Source organism: Electrophorus electricus, chromosome 12, assembly GCF_041902795.1.
Source record: "Electrophorus electricus isolate QZ-2024a chromosome 12, ASM4190279v1, whole genome shotgun sequence".
Taxonomy (NCBI): Eukaryota; Metazoa; Chordata; class Actinopteri; order Gymnotiformes; family Gymnotidae; genus Electrophorus; species Electrophorus electricus.
This window is the reverse complement of record NC_137508.1, coordinates 29,252,924-29,277,666: the sequence shown is the minus strand read 5'-3', so window position 1 is coordinate 29,277,666 and position 24,743 is coordinate 29,252,924. Positions and strand designations below refer to the sequence as shown.

The 24,743-nt window shown below is 37.5% G+C and overlaps 1 protein-coding gene across 11 annotated transcripts; it reads right to left on the bottom strand.

Moving 5' to 3' along the window:
• Positions 1 to 635: 635 nt before the first annotated feature.
• si:dkey-27h10.2 (uncharacterized) lies at positions 636 to 24,743 on the bottom strand. Of its 11 annotated transcripts, none has more exons than XM_081725012.1 (11): positions 24,671 to 24,743; positions 24,269 to 24,421; positions 23,579 to 23,683; positions 22,959 to 23,018; positions 22,259 to 22,282; positions 22,049 to 22,128; positions 21,725 to 21,818; positions 21,400 to 21,468; positions 15,987 to 16,184; positions 15,617 to 15,720; positions 636 to 3,431 (listed from the first exon to the last, which is right to left on the bottom strand). In XM_081725012.1, the coding sequence occupies exons 1-10, from the start codon at positions 24,702 to 24,704 to the stop codon at positions 15,653 to 15,655; spliced, it is 885 nt and encodes a 294-aa protein (XP_081581138.1). In that variant the 5' UTR covers positions 24,705 to 24,743; the 3' UTR covers positions 636 to 3,431; positions 15,617 to 15,652. The 11 variants fall into 11 exon arrangements, with proteins under 11 accessions (XP_081581138.1, XP_026887224.2, XP_081581140.1 ...); XM_027031423.3 differs by having other exon boundaries at positions 15,649 to 15,720; XM_081725014.1 differs by having other exon boundaries at positions 15,617 to 15,705.

Sequence of the window (24,743 nt, the reverse complement as noted above, 5' to 3'; positions counted from 1 at the left end):
ATGATCACTGGGACTTATTCTTAGATAAATAGTCATTTGATGATTGAATTAATGATCTCAGTGGGAGAAGATCATACATTTGTGTAAAATTCTATCCAGAGTGAATCAGGTTCTGCATAATATCAATCTAGGGTCCAACTTTACTGCCTAGAGCACTGAAAGTCCCATCGTCACCAACACCTCAGCCCACACCTCCTACTGCCTCAGAATAGCTCTCCCTCAGTAAGCAGGTCAACGCTTCCTCTCTGCTTTTGTACATTGCAGCATCCTGACCATTCGCCTCTGTAAATATATGCAGTGTATAAATAGAGGATCCCAGGATACTTTACCCCTAGAGATCAAGATCATGGAGAGTGGGGAGAAGGGTGGCATTCTGTTCTTCCCTGCTTAATGGCACAGATCTCCCAGCCCTGTGGTCTTCCCTGCATTCCCCTGCCAATCCACCCTCGCTCCTCTCCCTGTGCGTCTTCATGCCTCAGCTATCAGCAGGATCTGCATGGAGACTCAGTGCTTTAATGCCATTTCCAATGACTCCAGTGCTCCCCTCATAGGCTCAGGGCTCAGTGTTATCATCGCTTGCCTTGAAGCAACAAAAAGCACAACATAGAAACAAGCAGTCCAATATAACAACTGGATATAAAAAGTTAGACCTTTATTAACTTAGTGCATGAAGTTTTCATTTCAGCAGGAGTAAGCCAACATTACGTCTACATTTAATTAAAAACTTATTAGATAAGAATAATAAATCAACATCTAAGCTAATGTTTTTTTTCATGTGCTTTTCTTCCTGTCCTTATTTCTTTCTTTTACAACATAACCCCTAACCATACAACACAAGGAAGAGGAGGAAAGATCCTAAGCTATGCAATAAGTAACCACAAGGTTGAGGGCAAGATTCCCACACTGCAGGAGGAGATACCTCATAAAAAAAATGGAAAGGCCTCTCACTACCTAAACTACTTCCTATCAGCAAAAAGGCAGGAGGCATTTTTATTTCTGCTTGCCTCACAGCTAAAATGGCCAATATGGTTAATTTGCCCATTTGGAAGTAGGCAGTAGTCATAGAGGTCAGTGCTCAAGCAGTCAATGCTGGGTGGCAGATATTGGTGGGATTTACTGGCCTTGAACTTATATATATCATAAATGTAGGAGTCATGAGGGTCTATGTTCGATGCAGTTGTTAGATGTGATAGTGATATTATTAATAGTAGTACTATTATAAAAAACAACTGTGTAAGACTTAAGTGCTTATCAATGAGGTTGGAAAAAACTCAAATTGCAAATCATACATTGTAATTGCAATATTTTAAAATGAAAAGCAAAATCACAGAAAAACATTTTTGCCTACAAGTGTCTGAACTTAGACAAAGTGGTGTGTTTCATATTCGGTTATAGTAATATTACAATGAGATGGGAAATTTTGTTTGCTAATCATAATTTAATGTACATTATATACTACTTTTAACATTGTTTAAAATATTGTTTCAATATACTATGAATTCTGTACTAATGCAGAAGTTCAATGTCCATTATTTTTAATGCATTTATTTAAAGTAACAAATATAAGCTCTTTCACAAGTTAGCAATAAGGATTCAGGACAGGAAAAAGCACCACAGACTTATCAGGTCAAACGCTAGTGAAGGCATTGCTAAATCATGAAAGCAATCCAAGCTATCATCATATTATGACATGACATAATAGGGAAGATCATAATCAAAACACTGTATTAAATGTAAATGGTGTAGAATCATGTCATATATTTAATAATCCATAAGATGTAGCATAACAAAAAATCATAATTTATAATTTTCCATCACTTATTCAAACATGACATTCTAATACAGAATATCTGAACTGAACTAAACCTTTTATGAACCAATTTCACTTTGGTAAACCTATTTCAAACACCAAAACAGTTTGTCCACATGAGTAAAGGTTTGTTTTCACATGAGACATGACAAATTTCTAAAATTGGACATCATATTTTCAGCTTTAGGGCCAAATTATTCTGTTATGCGGTCCTCTAGGTCAAATAGTACGTCATTAGGAAGAGAGTAGAGATTGTTCTGAACATTTTGATATGAAACATATGGGTATGTATGTAGGAGAGAGAGGGTAAGGTGAGTTGTTTAAGTTGACCTACAGCCAAGGGAATATGAGACAAAAATAAACCTACTGCATACAACACAACTTCAGGATGTGTTCCATTGATTGAAACCTTAGCAGTGTACCTAACTCAAATAGATAACAAAATACAGGGTCCAAAAAAAGTGGTCATGTGGCTCAACTTAAATCCCCCATTGAATTGATAGTATTGGTGTTCTTGAAATAAATATAAATTAACAATTTGTCTACAGTTCTGAAAGTTGATGATGGTTTGCCAAGTCTTTAGGATTAGGAAATAGACAGGGCAGTTCTAAATTGAATGATACTTTTTTTTTTTGAGGAACATGCACAAATTATTTGTTTTTCATTTTCAGTGTAGACCTCCAGCTATATGTTTGATATAATAGTGTATTGCTTTTTAGCAAATATTAGGCCTTCTTGGTTATGACAGCAATCAATCATAGAAAATTATATTAATTATTCAATGTTCCATGCACGTAGGTTGCAGGGAAATATGAAGAGTTTATCCCCAAGCCAATATTTGCTTTTTTCTATAATTATCTATGTGTCATGTTAACTGTTCAGATGCAAAACCTAAAATAAGAAGTACAATGTCAGTTATTCACTGTAAGGATGTAACACCAATTTAATCACCAAATATCAGACTTAACTTCATGTAAACCTGAGGGGGTCAGATGGTTTACTGGTTCAACTTACCCACAAGGCTTGAGCTTAGTTTACCCCAAAGCCACCATTTTGGGAGACGTGTTTAGTCTAAGAGTCCACAGATACACTTCTGCTAATTCAATTATGTTTTTACATAATAGTCGCTCAACGCATCTGAAACAACTTTTTAAACTGTGAGAAATTATGTTTGATGTGAGATATGATTGTGCCTGATATGACAAAAAAAAATTCAAAATTTGAAAAAATATGCCTACCACTTCATCCAAGTAGTTCTTCCTTCCACAGAAAGATGAAAATGGAGAATGCAAACTAAACTATAGGGCTATATGACAAAAATTGTGTAAAGTTGCCTAGACACAGGTGGTGCGTCAATGTACTCACTGGCTCATTTTACCCTGTTCTCTCTCCTAACATTTAAAGTGAATTTAAGCAAATATGCAAAAGTTGAGAAAATACTCTGCACCTTTAGAGGGTTACTCATAGGGTTATCATCCTCCTAAGTAAGCTGCATTTGAATTAGAGGTTCTATTTATAACATAAATAAAAAGACAATTTGGATAAACCACATTTCTTCTGTTTGTGTGTGTTTTGTCATCCTATTTTCCAGTTAGATGGCTTGCACATTTCTCCTTAGTCTCTGTAAAACAAAAAGTGATGTTTTCATCAATAACATATTGTAAATCTCAAACATTAAAATAAACATTTAAACTCCTAATGAAGTTCAGTAAAGCTCAGAATATTTAAAGAACAACCAAATGTGTCACTGAGCTTGTCACTGTGCATGTCATTGTCTTGTGTCTAATGTATTTAATGCTTGCTTGCACTTCTGACATAACCTGGAACTATCAATTATACACTCAGATAATCAAACTCAGTCAATGGGTAAAATACATGTTTCTACAAAAATCCACTAATGGAAGAGATTATTTGCCATATGTTTAAATTGTCCTTCACCATTCACCCTTAAAATGATCAACGTCATTACTACACTGCACCATATACTCTGTGAGCCAGTGTTGATGAACACAGCCTCTTCCTTTGATTTTCCTTTGTTATAACTTATTACCTCTGTATATACCCATCTGTTTGCAAGGGAAAATCAATTTTAAAATATTGCTGTGATTCTTAGAAGAAAATGAAGAGGTCACAGCCTTGCACATCCTCCAATCACAAGTCAAAGTCCCAACACTGAAACTCAGACCCGGGTTGCTGTTGGATTTTCAATGAACAATTCCTATTAAGGAGACCCAGGAGTAGTCTCAATTGGTATCTGGGAAAATTACACAAAAGAGGTATAGTGATAATCAGTTACAATCAGTCACTGAAGAGTAAATTAATATTTTGTCTCAAAACAGGTTCAAAGTGAACCACAGCCCAGCAAATAAGATGGTCAAGCTAGGCAGAAATACACAAGGAACTGAGCTAGATAAGAAATGCACAAGGAACTGAGCTAGATAATGATCTGTTGAGCCCCTTTGACCTGGGCAAGGACAGCATTGGCTGCTGAAAAGTAAGGCATTCCTTTGGAGATTTATCAAGGTGGAGAAACCTGGGAGACTAATCCGAGAGTCACATCCAGATAACCTGTCATAACCCCAGGCTGAGGTCCAGCCTGCAACTGATACCTTTAATAAGCCTTTAATCTCCAACTACACTTTTAACTTTCTTTGTTTATTTATTTATATTTTAGGTTATACTTAGTCTATGATATGAGAAAGCGGTCTAGCTGATGTCAACATGGAATATAGAAAATATGTGTGAACTATTCATGTGGCTATTAAATGTAAGTAAGCTGTTATTGCAGGGTAGCAGACATCTAACTGCAGTTTTCAATGTTGTGAAGGACTTGACAGGACAAGAAGAAGCTCTCTGATTTCAAAACAACACATCAAAGTATATTAATTCCATGTGGAGCAATGACGGAAGTCCTGTAAGTGGTTCTTTTAGCTCAGAGTTGGAATTCTCAGGTTATCTTTAGGGTTATGGTTTAGCCAGCTAAAGGATCTGTAGGGTTATGGTTTAGCCAGTTTAGCCATAGCAGGTAGCAGAGTGAGAGTGATGAGAACTCCCCCACATGCTCCCCAGCACTGGCACTGATCAGCATGTATAACCCTGGGCTGTGTATAACCCCTGCTAACCCATGTATAATCCTAACCCTAACCCAGCATATATAACTCCTGCTTCCTGAGCAGTCTGCAGATCCCTCTTCATGGAGAAGCACTCAGTGTTCGTGATTTCTGGGTTTTGCCTTTCAGTGCTCTGCTGAGGAATGTATCTGATATGGGTAGGTGGAGGCATTTGTCTTTCAGCACCGCCCAATCACAGCTTGCCCTGTCAGCCACTTGCTGCAGGACATACACTCCTGTTGTAAGAGAGGATGGACTGAAGGTCTGCCACACCACACCTGGCCAGGTGATCCACACTCATATACAAGAGGTTTGTGAAAATCTTAAAAGAATCATGTGTGCCAAATGCATGTTTTAAAAACTGAAAATGTGGTATAGAACTACCATTTACATTTCATATTAAAATTCTAATAGTTCCTAAACCTATATAGTGATACTATTAATATTAATAAATATTGGGACATTGACAATATTAATAATAACAAATAATATTAATAAATATTAATAAATATTATTAATAAATATTTTTCTTACATAAGAATACTATATGTGTGATGGCCGCTATGTCAAAAGAGAAAAGTAGCTGCTATGTCAAAGAGAAAACAATGTGTTATATCTGTTAGACCAGACTGTAAGAAGAGTCATCATGTTCTGAAAAACCTTCACTATTTGCAATGTGAAAAAAGGGTCTCCTCATAAATGTTATATCCATATGGCAGCTAAAAAAAGCAACTGTACCTAAAAATCACCAAGAACTGTCATGCGTGGTGCTCAGGTTGTGGTGCATTTTATTGTTAGAAGCAATGACTGAGAGGATATGGTGATGTGATGAGTAGACACTCATATAGGCTGTGTGAAGACACTCATATAGGCTGTGTGAAGACACTCATATAGGCTGTGTGAAGACACTCAAGTTTTAAATGCTGTTTTCATACAAGCTGTGTGGAGAAACTCTTATAGGCTTTGTGAAGACACTCTTGCATTCACAAAATATGGGAATTTTAGCAACCACTATCACCTGGAATACATACCATTGAATATTCATTTATTCAGTAATGCTCTCCAACAGTCTCATATCCAGTGCCAGTGAAAACTGCATTAGTAAATGCTAGGTCACTGGCAAATAAGACTTTTATATTGAATAACTTGTGACTTTCTTGTTGTCACTGAAACCTGGCTAACCGTCCGGCATTCATGCCCCCTTGTCCAGTTGTATACAAGTGGCTGTTACTGGCCTGGCACATTAGCATGGACTTACTTTAGATCTTATTTTGGAGACTTATAGATGCATGTTTGTCTGATCACAGACCTCTTTTATTTGATGTTACCATTCCTTCTTTTTCTTTTAAACCTAGTCTGTCTGTATACTGCACACGCTCTGTTACACCTCCTAGAGTCGATTTTCAGCTGCCTGTGTAACTTCTCTGCTAGCTTGCACCCACTTCAGTATACTAGCACTAATCAGCTGGCTTCAATTCTACACATACTGATATGATAGATTTAACTGTATGGTAAAATCTGTAAATACTTTGCCAATATAATTACCAAATGTTCACATAGTGCTAAATTTTTTTCTAATACAATTAATTAGTCATTGCATTTGACTGTTACATCTACTCCTGAGGCAACAGCTGAAATATGTGAAAATCTCATGAAAATCTCATCCTTATGGCTCCTTTTAGCTGTGCTGCCATAGCTAGATCTGCCAAAGTACATCATTGCACATTATAGTTCCCTAATTTACACAGCCTCGTACCTGGACATGCCAATAAGAGTATCTCTCTTTCTGCCGAGGTACACCTACCCCTAGCCTCCACCTGTCTCAGCTGCCATGGCTACTCCCTCATACCCCATGATGTCCCCTCCTGTAGCCCACCACACCTCCACCAACTAGCCAACTACTTCTCCGTTGCCCTTAATGGATGTTCTCTTGCAGGATGGGTTTTGGAGACATGCATACCATTGAGACAAGACTAGTACCTCTAGAAAGGTGGACTAGGCGTTAAATGCTTATTTTTTCATTTTTATTTTTCTCTTGAATTTGTTGCTATTGTGGTGACCGTTGTCGGCCAGAGGATGCGCCACCCCCCACTTTGAGTCTTGGTTCGTCTCAAGGTTTCTTCTTCATGCTCTAGGGAGATTTTCCTTGCCACTGTTGTGTCACAGACTGCCCCCCCCCCCCCCATAGGTCACATGGTACAGTCCGCCGCGTGCAGAGGGATCCACATGTACTGTGTTTGTGTTGTAACCATTCACACATGTGCACAGGGCTTAATGTTAATGGCTTGTGTCTATTTAAACCCCTGTCCGTGTGTACTCACTTTATCGCTACATACGTCTGTGTCAATCCTAAGTATTATAACCGTAACGTTGTTTTGTGTAATCGTATATTGATGTTAAACATTAAGTGTACAGTCATGTTTTCTGTCAGTGTTATGTGTGAGTGCCACCCTTGTTGTACATGTTTAATGTCATTAAATGTTTCACAACGTCAAGGGAGTCTGCGCGTCCTTCCCCGCGTCCTGCGGCATTTGGGCCAGCAGCAACGCTACATGTTGCCCTTGGCTTGCTCACTGCGGGCTTGGACGTGGACATATGTAAAGTTGCTTTGTGACAACATCTGTTGGAAAAAGTGCTATATTAAAAAAAAAATAGATTTTGATTCGATTGACATTATTATATCTGGAAATCGCAACTTAGTCAGAGCCTTAGCTAACAATCTTGGACCATTTGCATATAATGTACAAAGCCATATAAAAAAAACTTGGTGTTATTTTTGAAGTTTGTGAAGCAAATACATGCTGTTGGGAGTAGCTTCTTTCAGCTTTGAAGTTAGAAGTATAGCAAAAATAAAAGTAATTTTGTCTTTTAAGGATTTGAGTAGTTCTCCATGCTCTTATTTACTCTCGTATTGACATAATTCATTAATCTGGGAATCTGTCGGTATAGTCTGTCATTTTAACAATTTGTCCAAAATGCAGCCATGAGTTTCCTGGCTGGTGCCCTGAAAAGGTAGATTATTATTGCTGTACTGTGTCACTTACCAGGAAAATATAGAGTTCAATTTAAAGTGTTATTATTTGTTTTAAAATTTTTCCATGGCTCAGCCACAAGCTATATCGCTGACCTCCTCTGCTGTCAGAGGACCTACAATAGTTGCTTATAAGTCATATTTAAAAACTTTCTTATTCTCTTGAGGATGGGATTCTTTTTAAAGACTCAGTAATGGGTTTTGTCCTTGTTTGTTCGGTCCTCCTATTGTAGCTTTACCACCATGTTTTATTGTTGTGCAGTTTCATTAGTTTTGTTTTAATAATTTTAAAAGTTTTATAATAGTTTGTTTTGAATTGCTATTGTGCAGCACGTTGGCCAACAAAGTATATGTGCTGTAGAAATAGCGTGACTTGACTATGTGGACTCTGCTCAACAAACCTATTTCAGTTCTGCAGGTTTGGGGAGGAGCTGGAGTGAAAATAAAATAAAATAAAATAAAACATCCAAAATTTTCTAAATCTACAATAAATAAAGAGCTTTAATAGCAGTGGTAGGCTGATGAAATGTGTGAAATTTGTAAAATATGTAAGTTGACAAACTAATGTTCATTTTTGATGGACTATTGTCTATTGTCTATTGACTATTGTCCATCAATTACTAATAAATAACCCAAAGTTTCTGTGTGTGTGTGTTTATGTTCTTTACATTCTCTATATTCTGTATTTGCTGACATTTGAAAAATGTTGTCAGCCAGAAGCTCACAACCACCTATGTCAAACAGGTGGATGCTACAGTCACTCTTCACCATTTTCAAAAACCTGGGGTTAGGGTTTGTGTTAGGTTAGGTTAACACCCTTGGGTTAAGGTTAGGGTCAGGGTTAACACCCTTGCTTCTTATATTTTTGTGTGCTGCTGGAAAAACAAATTTACAAACTTAAACACAAATGCAAAACAATGCAAAAATAATGCTATATATGGTGCTATATAGGGTGTTTGGTATATCAGGGTATTTATATCAATTTCATCATTACACTGTTTAGTGTTTCCGTCCTGATAACAGGCCTTAATCAGCTAATGAAGGGTTTCACAGTATCCAAGGAGTTGAGAGAAAAAATTAACTGTGTAAAGCTCTAACTTTCTAAGATAAAGAAACTGCTAGAAGGTGTTTTAATGTCGGTCCTAAAACCTGTCCCAACTGCCTCTTTAACAAACCAGGTGTTCACAAGTGATTCTTTCAGACAGCGATCAAATGTATCATTGTGAAGTTGACTCACAAGCAGGATGGGGAATCTTTGTGGGTAATCAGAAGAGATGCAGGCCTGGTCATGCTGACCCCATTAGTAAAGGTCTCTCTGCTTATCTCCCCGAGGGCACTCGTAACCAAACACAGGCCTGTCAGAGCAGCCTACGGCTCGCTCCCACAAAGCACTCAGTTGTGCTCACACATGGCACTATGTCTAGAGATCTGGGTTCACATAGCTGGGTACACATCTGGATAGCTACAAATTATGTTTTATGGATCTTATGAATAATTAGAAGATTCAGATTCAGATTCAAAATTTTAAACCTAATCTTAAACTTTATTGTCTATCATTACAGGATACGCTGCATCACATACATCTCACTAATGTAGACAAGATTCGTCCACTTTACAATGCTTCACTACTTACTAATTAAACAATTTATAGAAAGGTTTGCCGAATTTCCTAATTTTGTGAAAGTTCCTAATTTTGTGAAGTTTAGTTCAGTCATTAACCTTTCTTTTCCACCAGTTTGCTCTAGTGTATACTGTCACTAAGGGGAGCCACATTACCAACTGCCATACACACAAACGTGTAGAGGTTACCTAAAAATAAAATGCATCGAAAAAGGAATCAAAGAAAAGGGTAAGGCAGGACCTGGAGGGCTTTGGCACACATACAGGAAGTTCAAACACCCTGCATTCATGGTTATGTACTACTTGTCACCTCTTCTAAGCCACCCAGTAGTAAAAACACCCCTCGAATCCTTACGGATTTAGTCCTTCTAAAAGAGTCCTAGCTCAGGGCAGCTAAAAAAAGCTCAGGAAAAAGAACAGCTGGGAGGGAGAAAGTATAGATGAACATGCAGTCAGAGAAAACTGCTTGAAAAGAAATAACTACTGAAAACATCAACCAATCAGTAATAACTCCACATAAGAATTATTCAAAAGTGAATAGATCATTTTTGTCCTCATATTCTTTTCTGCTATAATGACTCACTGTGTGCATCTCTGCATGTATGTGTGTGTGTGTGTGTGTGTGTGTGTGTGTGTGTGTGTGTGTGTGTGTGTGTGTGTGTGTGTGTGAGAGAGATCGAGAGAACACGCATGTGTGATGTTGCATGGGTGGTATTCGTTTGTACATGTGGCAAGATGCTCAGACTCAGACATGGTCTGCCTGTTCCCAGACCTTGATGGTCTACATCAAAGGGATCCAAGACAACACACACACCCAACACTAAATCAACACTTCCTGATTTAACAAATGAACTCACACTGAAGGTGAGAAAGAGTGAAGTGGTATCTGAGATGTCATGATTTTGGATTAAGTGTTTAATATCTCAACTTTGTTATTATGAGGTATTGTGGGGTATGTGTTTCTCTGAACAGACTACCTGTAAGAAAGATTTACCAGTCTTCTTAATAGGTATAGAAGTATTGTTTTGTTTTTTTCCCAAACTGCACATCTGCCTGTTCTGAAGGAAAGACCAGCATTGTGGCATGGGGCTATGAGAAAATTCCCCTAGGTCCTGCAGTGTTCTGGGGCTGCAGAATTCAGAACTGCTAATAAGCTGGATTCCATAATAAACTGTGTTCCATAAGCATTGTTTTTTTTTCTTCATACAAAATATAATCATTATAAATTATATTTTAAAAATAAATAAAAGTATAGCATCAATTAGGTATGTAATTTACTGTTTTTTTTGTCCAGAATCCCGATTTTAAGATGGCTGACAACTTTCAGTAGAGTTCTCAGTATGCATTCTTGGTTTTAATATGTATTCTTGATTTTAACTCCTGCCTTTGGAATTAGGTACAACTCGATTGCTGTCTATGAAAAAACAGTATGCAAGACCTTAATGAGAAATATACCACAAACATTTTGACTTTATTAAACTTTTTAAGCTTTTGTTGTATATTTTGGTATTTATTTTTATTTGTGTAAACAGGACCCCACAGGGAATGAGACTTCAATCATGGTTGCAATTCTTCTAAAAATAACTTGTAAAAAAAATATCAGAATGCTGTGGCATATCACACAGTGTAGTTTGCTTTGCCATCAAACACAGAGCTAAAACCAAATCCTACACAAAAGGCTGCACCAGTCTTACCAAAACAACACCTGGTTTAGGTTACCATGGACACATATGTATTAGTATCTTAGCTGTGGTAAATAATATTATACTATAATGGTACACTAGCTTGTAGTCTGGTTCCAAAAGCTAATTCAACTTGAAGCTGCCAAAAACTTGAAAGTGTGAAGGAACACAGTTTAACACTGATGCTCATGAACACAGCATAACACTGGTGATCATGAACACATTTTAACACTGGTGCTCATGAACACAGCATAATACTGGTGCTTATGAAGCTCTTTTGAAACCTATTTTAGACTGTTCAACAAATGTGCAAACAACCATGCTTATAAATGAGGCTCTAATTGAGGATCATGAAACAGCAGTCAGCAAAATAACTAAGGTTAGAGTTAGGGTTAGGGTTAGTGAGCATACTAACTGAGTTAGGGTTAGGGTTAGCCAACATGCTAACTGAGTTAGGGTTAGGGTTAGGGTTAGTCAGCATGCTAACTGAGTTAGGGTTAGGGTTAGCCAGCATGCTAACTGAGTTAGGGTTAGGGTTAGGGTTAGCCAGCATGCTAACTGAGTTAGGGTTAGGGTTAGTCAGCATACTAACTGAGTTAGGGTTAGGGTTAGGGTTAGTCAGCATGCTAACTGAGAGGGCCTAATGCAGTGTCTCAAAGGTGCAGAGAGTGAGAGTTTCATGTAAAATGAGCAGTAGAGGATTATAGCAGTTAATGTTTAGCCATTTTTAATTTACGTTACTGCAAACAGTTTTTCTTATTTCTACAATATGTTTAAAGAACTAAATTTTATGTCATTTTGGAGCATTTCTTTCCTTTTATTCCTCATTATCCTTAAGAAAAAACTTAGACAAGTTCAATGCTCACTTAGACAATGGTCTTTAAATGCTCACTCATTCCAGGCCTTTCATTTGACATCAGAGCAGTTCGTTGTTATAAAGCTTGTGTGGTCTGGCTCTACTGGGAAGTCTTTACTCTATACCTCCCTACCCCCTACATACCATCTTCCCCAGCTTGGGGTGGTTAAAGCGGTAGCTCAGTCAGAACTAGAAGTGGCCAGGTGATGTAGTTAAGCCCCCTAACCGTATCAAAACTCATCCAGGAAGAGCAAACATACTCAAACACTCTCCTGCTTTTCCACCTCACCCCTTTGCCTCCTCCTGCACACTCACAGTTATTAACACCACATCAGAGCCCACAGGATCATCCCTTCAGGTCTGGGCCGGTGTGAGACTACACTCATAAATCCAGCAGTAGCTCAGACTAGAATTTGACACTTGTTTGCTTTGTTTGAACTACTGGACAAAACAGTGCTTGTTGGGAATAATGAAGACAGAACAACCAACACTGGGATGAAAGCTATTTTAGCTTATTTTACACATTTTCACTTATGATGTCTTACATGATGTCAGACACCACAGGATATTACAAATGACTATAACACAAAGTCTTATTAAATTCCACTGCACTTTGGAGAGCAAGGGATGGTACATCATAAATATAGTTGTATATAAATTAATAATTCAGGGAATAACACTGTCTGGCAAGTCACACCAGGGTTCCTGTCTAACCACTTATAAACAGTCTGCTTTTGAAACTGGGCATATATTGAAAGTCCAAAGAACTGTTGTCTCCTCTATAAAATAAAATACTGCTGTCTAATTACAAGCTTTGTCTCTTTGTCTCTTAGTCATCACCGTTGGGAGAATGGGTTTATGACTTGCAAATGCTGTCTGTTATTATATCAGAAATATTTATGAGTCCCACTAATACCCCCCAGAGACCTAGAAACTGTTCATCCAACACTGACTGGAAAGCATGTGAAAGCATACCCCCATACTGGAAGATAATAAGCCAGCTAATGCTCTCGCTGTGCAGGGGCTAATTATTGTGGTGGAAGGGATGTCACAGTGGTCATTATCCCTGGTCACTGCGGACAGGGGAAACTGCTCTGAGATAATCTCTCTGGCCCATTAAAACCAAACCAGGTGACATATGTTCCCTTGCCTCCTTATTAACACAATCACCTTTTGCATTTTTTTTTTCAAGGGGTGCCTTTAGACTTTCTCTGTTGTTTTCTAACGTAAACTTTAGAGCATATGCATGCAAAAAATGTGTTCACCTATAAGCACACACACACACACATGCACAAGCACACACATATCTTAGCTTAGTAAAAAAATTACAAGCTCTGCATTCTCCCTGAGAATGGCGGCAGTGGGGGCTTTCCCAGCCTTCCCAGTTGTTCTGTGGGCCTGAGCTCTCTGTCTCATGGCTGACAGATAAAAGTAAAGAGTCTTTTCCTTTACAAAGCCAGAACTGTGGCTAGCACTCAAGCCCTCGCTGGACCAGGTCTGAGTCTCCTAGCATTACCTGGATTCAGTTTCAACCATTGCAAATTAAAACGGTAGTCAATCATGTCTCTCTGGGCTCACTGAGGAGGTTGTTAGATAAGGTGGCTAATATTCCTGAAACCCTGGTTAAGATTAGTCTTTGTGACTTAGATTTATGTGATACCTGGCCGACATACATAAAAAGCTTCACACTAACCCTAAGCCTGACGATGCATTTGAAAGGAGAGTTCTCTAAATTGAAGGTTTTGTATTCATATATGTGACCAGTCTAGGAAACCAGAGTAAAAGGCCCAGTTTTGAAGAGAGCTCTGCAGTTTAGAATTAATGACTAAACTGGGTTAGGATTAGGGTTAGGATTAGGGTTAGAGTTAAGGTTAGAGTTAGAGTTAGAGTCAGAGTTAGGGTTAGAGTTAAGGTTAGGGTTAGAGTTAGAGTTAGGGTTATAGATAGGGTTATAGTTAAAGTCAGAGTTAGAGTTAGGTTTAGGTCACAATTACGGCTGCTATCTGCCATTAAAGGCAGGTGCATTCATTCATGTGCTGGATGTTTTCCACTTTACTAAACTGTCTCTGGTGCTTCCTATTCACTAATGGCCCAAGCAACAAACCAACAACAACAACAGCAACAACAACAACAATAATAAATCTTTAATGCAACCACACCTTCAGTGCAATATTGTGGAAAAATACATGTATTACTGGTAAAGTTTTACAGCACACTCTAACTCAGGTAGATTCTGTGAAGAAGCAGTATTTTGAGTGATTTTTTTTCTGCACTCATCCCTGCACTTATTATCAAGGTGTATGTGATGAAAAACTGGTGATCCTGCGCTCTCATTGGCTGGGAAGAGCCATGCGAATTCTTTAGGGAACTGAAGAGGGTGTTCCACCTGCTCCAGTGAGGTGAGCTGTTAACATGTTGTCACCTACAGCACCCTGACAGAGAGACTGACTGAGCTAACGGTTTGAAGACACAAGAGCCAGACCAGGCATGTCTGATCAGTATGTTGGTATTGTTCTGTGTTCTGTGACTTTCCCAGCTGGTTCTATGATTTTTCTGAGATACATGCATATGATGATGAATATGTTTTACTTTTCTTTAAGATTAGTTAAGCAAATTAATTTCAATGAGTGAATTTATAGTCTAAATTATTTGTCTTTATTGTAAACAGTTACAGGGAAGAACTTGCTTGTTAGGCCATCGATTGTAAAGGACCTGATACTTTACATATTCTCCTATAGTCTCCTTATATACTCTCTTATAATCTCTTTATATACTCTCCTATAGTCTCTTTATATACTCGCCTATAGTCTCCTTATATACTCTCTTAGTCTATTTATATAATCTCCTATAGTCTCTCTATACTCTCCTATAGTCTCCCATTATACTCTCCTATAGCCTCTTTACACACTATCTTATAGTCTCTTTATATACTCCTACAGTATCTTTATATACTCTCCTATAGTCTCCTTATATACTCTCCTATAGTCTCTTTACATGCTCTCCAATAGTCTTTTTATATACTCTCCTATAGCCTCTTTACACACTCTCCTATAGTCTCTTTACACTCTCCTATAGTCTTTTAATATACTTTCCTATAGTCTGTTTATACACTCTCCTATAGTCTCCTTGTATACTCTCCTGTAGTCTCTTTACATACTCTCCTTTATTGTCCTTATATACTCTCCTTTAGTGTCCTTATATACTCTCCTTTAGTCTGTTTATATACTTTCCTATAGTCTCCTTATATACTCTCCTCTAGTCAGCTTCCAAAACAAAGAAGGCTTTGGTGAACACTTTAAATAAAAGGCTTGTTCAGAATGCTCCACAACTGAATGCAATGAACCACATGTTCCAAAATATCTTCAAAGGAGGTTTTATGAGGCTGTATTTATAGTGGAGACCCAACAAGATAGTACCTACTACAGATACAAGTGAACCACAGACTTGATCTACCAATGTGTGCATGTGTGCACATGGAAGTGTGCTTGTTATAAGGACAGAACTCACTGTTGTTTAAGACCACTGAAGTTGGTACCAACCTTCTTAAGGCAGGTCATTAAGACAGACGTCAGTGAAGCTCCCACTAGCATCATGCACTGCAAGACCAAAGTCTAAATGAGAGACCAGCGAGAGACCAGCAGGAGATCAGTACATTTATGATAATTCACTCACTACTAACATGTCAGATCAGAGAGTGAAAGCTCTTATACATCCAATGTTTATCAAAGCAATGTTTTATAAACACATACAATGATCATCAATATCCATGATAACTGAACTATAAGACTAAAACAATTACTAAGTACAGGCTAGTAAAAAACTGAAAACATGACATTTGAGATTCACAGTGATAAACAGTTCCATTTGCGGCACACACCTCTTGCCTGGGCCTTGTTGTTGCTGTTGTTGTCATTAAGTGGCTCATCCAGAGACTCCATGGAGGTCTTGGTGGAGATGGTGGTATCCTTATCATTCAGGTCTACGATGGTCAGCTCACCCTCTCCCGTAAGACGTGCACCAGTGTCTGAGACCTCTGCTGGGCTGTCCTTAACTTGCTGGCATGCTTCACTCAGGCCTGTGGGGAAGGTAATACTTTTAAGTGACCCTTTCTAAGTGGAGATTTTGTCTTGCTCCTGTACATTTAACTCTCTGATGTCTAATATTAGCACCATATTTATCAACTGTGCTGAGGGGTTAATGGCAGATGTATACAGAAACTGGCAAAAACAAGCTAAAGGCACTTTAAACATGAACACCCTGTTACCAACCTTAAACATGAACACCCTGTTACCCATCGTATTACAACAACAATAACAACAACAACAACAACAACAACAACAATAATAATAATAATGGTGCATTTTATGACACATGAACAGAGAGTGAAATGAAAAAATATCTACAGTAATTACAAATACAAATATAGCTGCAAGCAGCAATCACTGGCAAGTAATGGCAAGACTTATGGTAATATAACAAAAATTCCAGTAACTGTTCATCAAATCAAGCACTGGAGGTTTATTGGAGAGTAAACTAAGCATTGTCAGCTTGTTCTGGTTTGGTGAAAATAGTAATTAATCAGCATGACTGATTGCATGTGCAATTTAGAAACATGTATGTAATGAGACACTTGTTTTGTGCTCAAGAGTTTTGCATTGTTACATCATTTTTCTTAATATATTTTAAACAAAACAAGAGATATTTTAATTTTGCCTCATTTTCACCTCAATAACTATAGTAGTGCCCCCAGAGGCCAATATAGCAGCACACATAAGAGTCCTCCACAGAGTATAATGTCATTACCACATGCCAAATTTGGTCACAATCAGATTACCCTTACTAGAGTTTTAATCAGTTCAGAGGAGCTCCACCCACAATGAGTGACTGATGTGTAGCATCCACACTGTACTAAAAGTTTGGCATTTTTAGCTATTTATTTACTTTGAGACCCAAAACATTACATTGATACAAATTTTTTGGCAATTCAGTGAAACACCAGGGAGTAGTTCAAGAAGTGCTGTTTTTAAATAATGGCAAACTGTACAAAAATCTAAGATATTCATTGTTTTATCTTACAGACATGCGCAATCTGATCCCAAGATCTTGTGTATATGTTTGAAATAGAATGACATAGACCAGTATACATATTTGAGTATATGAATAGCACCCCCCAGTGGCCAGTTCCTATGTAACTTGAACATGTCTTACACTGTGTGTGCCTGAACACACCATTGGAGTTTCATGTAGATTGGCCAGTTAAAAGCCTTTCAGATGTGTGCTGAAGGCTTTTGGTCTGGTCTGGATGATTTATTTCAGTGAGGAGATTAATAAGAAAAATTCTAACAAGCACAATGGTGTTTCTGCACTCATGGTGCCTGGACCCCTAACTAGGATTCACTTAAGTAATTATAACATTGGTTGTTTGTAGTTTTTTGTAGTTGCCTTACAATGATAAGTATTTTACAATGATAAGTATTTTACAATGATAATTATTTTCACGCTTTCTCCCTCTCTCTATTTGTCTCATGAATGTGAGACATTTTGCATTTTGGAATCTTATTTCATTAGATACAATCATTATCATCATTAATAGCTATAATAAAAAGTTTGAATTATGTTTGATGCAAAATTGTCACCATGAAAAATGTAACCATTCAGCTCCCCAAGGGGTACAGCAGTATCGTGTAACTGGAAAGTAACGGCTCACAGATACGGCTCGAAGACACGTATCAAAACCTTTATGGCTGTGGCCATTCCACTACATGGCACTATTTAGCTCATGCCAATTTTATCACCTCTTACTCACTTCCATTATAAAAACCACCATTTAAGCTTAAAGTGAGTCAGGTGTTTTAATGGAGCAAGTGTCTGGTCAGGAGTTAAAATGAGAGGCAGTTGGGCCCCATGGAAAAAACACCCTGCTATTACTCTGTGACAGGCTGCAATGTCTGAGCCATGATTCATTCTAATCTCTTCACTGTTACTCTAACATGGGCCAAGGATACTGCATGTCTTTCTCTCTTTTATCATCACCTTTCCACTGACTACTTCCTGGATGCCAAAGTTCACACGCTAATCTACACAGCTGGGACCAAAGAATCACAACAACTGTCATTAGATGCAGTATAACTAATAATTTGCCATAGTGCTGACCTCTTGAGAAAGTCCTGCAGATGTTACCATGGGAACCATGGAATATGGAATAAGGAGAGAGCAGTAAAGGGGAGAATCATCACAAATTCTTGCAATAAAAATGAAATTAATTTTTTCCAATTTAAAATGTGATAGCTAAATAGCTAAATATATGATATAACAAAGGTATACCATTGTTTTGTATTATGGACATACCCAATTAACCAAAACATGATATAATTCCTGAAAGGTTATTGTATCAGCAGTGAGTCTCTGTGATGACTGAATGGAGCTTCCTTTCTTAAGTTCCTTAATAGAAGTAATTTGTCAATTGTCATTTCCTGATAACAGATATCAATATCATCATCTTTTTAAAACAAACAAAATGTTAGTCTTCAAAATGGCAGGTCAATGAGCTGTTTAACCTTCACAGAGAGTGTTTTGACTAATTTAACAAGTTCCCATTTATACTGAAATTAGTTCTTTATGACTTGTATGTCCATTGGGTGTGTCTGCTCTATCCAATACACCTTCCTGATTGTCACGTTACGGCCCCTCTCCCCAAACATCTCCCTGTCTGTGCGTATGTGTGCACATGTGTGTTTGTTTGCATGACCACGCCCTCCTTGTGTTTCACACCTGCTCCTTGTTGTGTGTCGTTAGTGTGTATGTATATAAGTCCTTTGTCTACATACTAGTTTTGTTGTTGTTTGAACCAGGTTAGCTTGCTAACCACGTCTTTGTCAATATATATTATAAAACGTTTCATTGTGTCAGACACGGCTCGTCCCCACATCCTGCTTTTCCTCCGAACGTCACACTGATATTTTGGTTTCAACATATAAAATAACTGTTAACACAATCTACCAATACAAGCTCTCTAAGATCATCTAACCAAAAATCTAGTGGAATTTGAACTATCATAAACACACAAGGTGAACTGAAGAGTTTTCTGTTCTATCTGTTCTTTATGGTGGAAATAATGAATGATTCATATGTTACAGAATACTGGGCCTGTGAAGTGGTTTCACTGACTAAACCTCATGGTATTGTGAACAGAATTTGTGAAAGATCATGTGAAGGATGAAGTGAATTCAGAATGTTAGGGAGTGTTTCAGTTTGTTAGAGAATGTTTTAGATTGGTAGAGAGTGTTTCAGAGTGGTAGGGAGTGTTTCAGTGTTTTAGAGTGTTAGGGAGTGTTTCAGAGTGTTAGGAAGGGTTTCAGAGTGTTTCAGAGTGGTAGAGAGTGTTTCAGAGTGGTAGGGAGTGTTTCAGTGTTTCAGAGTGGTAGGGAGTGTTTCAGAGTGGTAGGGAGTGTTTCAGTGTTTCAGAGTGTTAGGAAGGGTTTCAGAGTGTTTCAGAGTGGTAGGGAGTGTTTCAGTGTTTCAGAGTGTTAGGAAGGGTTTCAGAGTGTTTTAGAGTGGTAGGGAGTGTTTCAGAGTGGTAGAGAGTGTTTCAGAGTGGTAGGGAGTGTTTCAGAGTGTTAGGAAATGGTATACTATGTCATGTCAGCAAAACTAGGAGGAAGGAAGATGTATTAAGACACTGACTTACTGTCTTCTACTCTCATATGCAAAATGTCTAGAACCCTCTGTGCTAGTTTTTTAAACGGATTAATTCTAATCTTAAACTAAAAAGAAATTTCAATTGTGATTCACCACTGGTGTTGCAATATGGTTCAAGACTAGGGTTAATCCATGCACAGGAAAATGTTTCTAAACAAATCACATATGCCAAATACAAAACTTCATACAAATAAATATATGTTATAGAGCTAGCATATACCTTTTAATATACAACTAGAAAAGTTTTACTGTACAATTTCTTAACATACGAATACACATATTTCTCATATGAAGCACATATTTATATAAGACTTGTATATGTCAAATGCAAAGTTATAAGTATGTGTAAGGGGGATTACCTGAAAAATGTTGTATATAAAAGAGCACATAATCATGTAAAAAAGTGATGTTTTATATATAATCAACATGTATAAACCGATCACATACTTTTTATAAGCCTTTTGGATATGGAGTGTCATACAAAATGTGAGAACTGCACTCCCTAAGTCACCCCTAAGTCACTGACTATGAGTAAAGATATAGCTTTCATAATGCATTAAAACTTTTGCAATCTTTACTCAGACCGAAGCAATTTACAAATGCCCTAGCATGTTGTTTTTGTCTGCGATTTCCACCTAGTGGACATCTCAAATATTGCAACCACAGCATTTTTTGCTCCTGTAATGATTGTGCTCTCTCAGTGATGTCTTTATTGTGTACCATTAATGTTTAAAAACCTTTATGTGTCCTAATCCCACCTAATCTATTACCTAAACCTAACCCTAATGAGATAATATATATTCAGCTGCAAGTTTCAGTTAATTTGACCATATTTGAATTACTGAGGCATGAGTTCTTTGCAGAAGGTAAACTCTGAAGGAACAGGGTTGAGAACCACTGGAAACAAAGCCAACATCACTATAAAGGTCTTAGATAATGCTGCAGGGTTCATTTATCTGCTGATTAACCATTATTGATTATTGTTATCTGCTCTTGATTGGCTGTGAAATCATGTACAATCACCTGATCAATCAATACCCACTTATCGCTCTCATCACTGTTATACCTTTTTGTCTTTTAATACATATTAATGAAGAATACATATTAATATTGGTAAAGATAGAGTAAGGAAAAAAACTGTTCTGCAAATCTAAAGGTAATGTTAAAGTAAAGCCTGATACTGATGTAGACATGCACCTAATCAAATTTGCCATGCATAAATAGAAATTTTCTCCTTTTAAAATGAAGAAATATAGTTAAAAGAGAAGAAGTAACACTGTGTAAAAGCAATTTCTGTTTTCTTGAAGAGGAAGTACACTAATGCATCATTAACAGGAACTAATGTGTTGCAAAAACCTGGCAGGACACAAATTGTTCATCATTTAACACCATTCTGAGATCCTGAACCTGAGAATTAATGGGATATAAAAACTTGCACTGTTCTGGATTCTGTATATCTTAGATCATATTCTACCTGCCCTGATGCTGTTCTCCTCAACTTCTAGACTGGTTTTAGTTTTTAGGATCTGGCTCTTGTATTACTAGTTCCTGGGATCTGCGGTGTTCCTAACATCAGGTAGGGTGTGTCCCACCTTTTTCTCCACCTGGCATCTCCAAGCCCCCTGTTGAAGAGGCTTCAACAGCGGCGAAAGTTTGCATGTCTGAGGACATATAAAATAGACACAAATTTACAACATTATAGGTACCACAAGAATTTGTATAAACTCGATTGTTTATTTACATAGCACTTACAATTTTAACATTATTCACTCAAAGCAGCTCAAGTCAGATCCCTAAGCAGGGCAAAGGTCACAGTATAAAGGAAAAACTGTTTGGATCAGTATAAAGAAGAATGCATAAGGGCCAGAAACAGAGATTTAAAGTGTGTTTAAAGTGTGAGGGAGTGTCCAGAAGCACCTTTGGGAGGATGGGATTCAAACACTTCCGGCTCCACATCGCTGAGCGGAATCTGTGCGTCTGTGTTTTTGCCCTGTAAATCTAGAGAGAACCTCTGAAAGAGAAGAACATTAACATAAAGATATGTTTTCCAGTGAGATAGCACAGAACACACATAATCTGGGTTATGTTAGGTGGGAATTGCGGGCTCATAACATATCGAGTCAGGGCAGGTAGGCCATGCATCAGGGATGGTCAATAATTACACTCAGTTCATAGTGCAAAGGTATATATGACCATTTCAAATGATGAAATAAGGAGTTCCAGGTTCTAGTACTTTCTCACCCTTTGGTTTCTTTGAACAGTGTAGCAGGTTATGGCTGCAGCAAGACACATCATGAGAAGGACAAAGATAATGATATATGCTGAGGGCAGAATCCACAAGAGAAAATAAATACACAGTTTGATTTCAGCTCATGGTCAAAGGTTTTTTCCTACACTGGTTTAGTTTATTAATTTTTTAAATAATTACTTTGTACATTGAAAAAGACTTACTTAATTTGTAACTCTCATGTATCTCTGTTTGAAGTGAGAAAAAGACACAAGTTACAAGTAAAGTCTTGAGATGAAACAGAGAATTATGATCATAAGATTAATGCAAGCAGATGCACAAATATTCCAGTAAGCAAAATAACATTTGTAAAGATTCAGTAGACATTAATGCTACAATTTATAAGACAGAAGTGGACCCTTTAGAGTTAGCTCTGGGGTAAATACAGGAAAAGAAAGAAAGAAAGAAAGAAAGAAAGAAAGAAAGAAAGAAAGAAAGAAAGAAAGAAAGAAAGAAAGAAAGAAAGAAAGTTTTTGTTTCACATACTGTGGTCTTTGTAATAACATGGAGATTTGTGCTGCAGGTAAAAAGGCTTATCATATCACCAATGAAGCTTCAGATTTCTGAAGCTGCAATACCTTAAACTTTAATACCGTAAAAGATGCAATACTTAAAACAGCAAAGTACAGCAATGATTCCTGGGAAGGGTATAACCTAGGTACCAGTTTCACTCCTGAAACAAACTGTCACAAACTTTTGACCACACCCACTAAAATACAGTATAACTCACACATTAAAGCTGACATACAGATCATATGAGGTCCATCAATTGCCACTATAGCAACAGAAGTGCACACTTTAAACATGTGATGGGAGAGTACAGCAGTATGCACTACATAACCAAAGCTGTTCATTAAATCTTACCAGCAGACTGAGTTGTGCTGTGAGTGGTGCTGCTCAGTGTGGACCTGTGCTTTGAAACTGCTGTAATGACAGTAAAGAACATCTCATTTTCTAGTCTGGAGGAAACTAGACCAAATGGATTTACATAATCTGTTATGTAAACACACCCAATACCAAACTAGACTAAATGGATTTACATAATCTGTAATATGTTATATAAAAAGATCCAATGCCAAACTAGACCAGATTTACATAATCTGTAATCTGTTATATATACACACTCAATACCAAACTAGACCAAACAGATTTACATTATTTTCATTCTGTTATAGAAACACATCAAATTAGACCAAACAGACTTGGCAGGTGAAAATGTGAATATTCCATGAAGCTTCAGATATCTGAAGCTGTAATCCCAGAATCCTTAAAACAAGTACAGCAGTGATTCTTGGGAAGAGTATAACCTAGGTACCAGTTTCACTCCTGAAACAAACTGTCACAAACTTCTGGACCACACCCACTAAAATACAGTATAACTCACATTAAAGCTGACATACAGATCAAATGAGGTCCATCAATTGCCACTATAGCAACAGAAGTGCACACTTTAAACATGTGATGGGCTTTTCATTAAATCTTACCAGCAGACTGAGTTGTGCTGTGAGTGGTGCTGCTCAGCGTGGACCTGAGCTTTGAAACTGCTGTGATGACAGAGATGAATGTCTCATTTTCTAGTGTGGAGGAAACTAGACCAGATTGATTTGGCAGGTTAAATTGTGAATATTCATTTTGACACAGCCTAGTCTACTGCAGGCCAAGTATGGTACTTCTATAAATTATTGATTTGGTAACATTGTAATTCCTGGGCACACACCCTTTATTATCTGTGATTTTTATTATTGTTGTTGTTGTTGTTATATTTTTCCACAGACCCTGTGTTTTGGTAATAAAGTAATATGGAACAGTACTCATAGAACAAGTAGTGTGTTACACTGGTGTGTAACAGTACTAATGTACGTTTTCTTATCTTGATTGTGACTGAGAGATGTGGATCAATAGTGGAAGACATGTTTGCTGAAAAATTATTTTAGAGACCAGCGAAAATATATATTATCATTATCTTTTCTTCCTGTACCCAAATGTCTCATATACCTGAAGCCTTTAATGCAGAGCTGTGAAATTCATTCATTAACAGCAGATGACTGGTAATCGCATGGTCCAATATTCACACCCATGAACATGTTTAACTATAGACAACACCAACAGTAACACACATGCATACAATTGTTCAGCATTACCATCAAAGATAATATCATTTCCAAGCCTTTTACCTCCCACTGGAGACTCAGGTACAGTAGAGGAGTAGCTCATGAAGTTTATATCCATATTGTTCATCACAGAGGAAGAATCAGCACGTACACTAGTCAGTGCTACAGTGACATTGGTTGTAACTTCATCAGCTGAACATAGGATCATCAAAGCTCCTGGATGGCATAAAACACACTGGTCACCCATCAAAGTCACATGGGGAAAAACAGATACTGATAACCTATTCAAGTCTATATAAAAAGTTACACATGATCAGTAATATTACTAACAACATTTTATTATCTAATTTCCCAATCATTACAGCATATCAATAACATATCCTATCATAGGTTATTTACCTGCTATGCCCTCAATAAGGAATGTATTATATTTCTATTATATAATATCATTAATGTAATACACACCCAGAACTGTAAGGACACGAATGGTTGCAGCCATGTTCTCTCCTGTTTGCAAGTGTGTGAACAGGGACGTCCA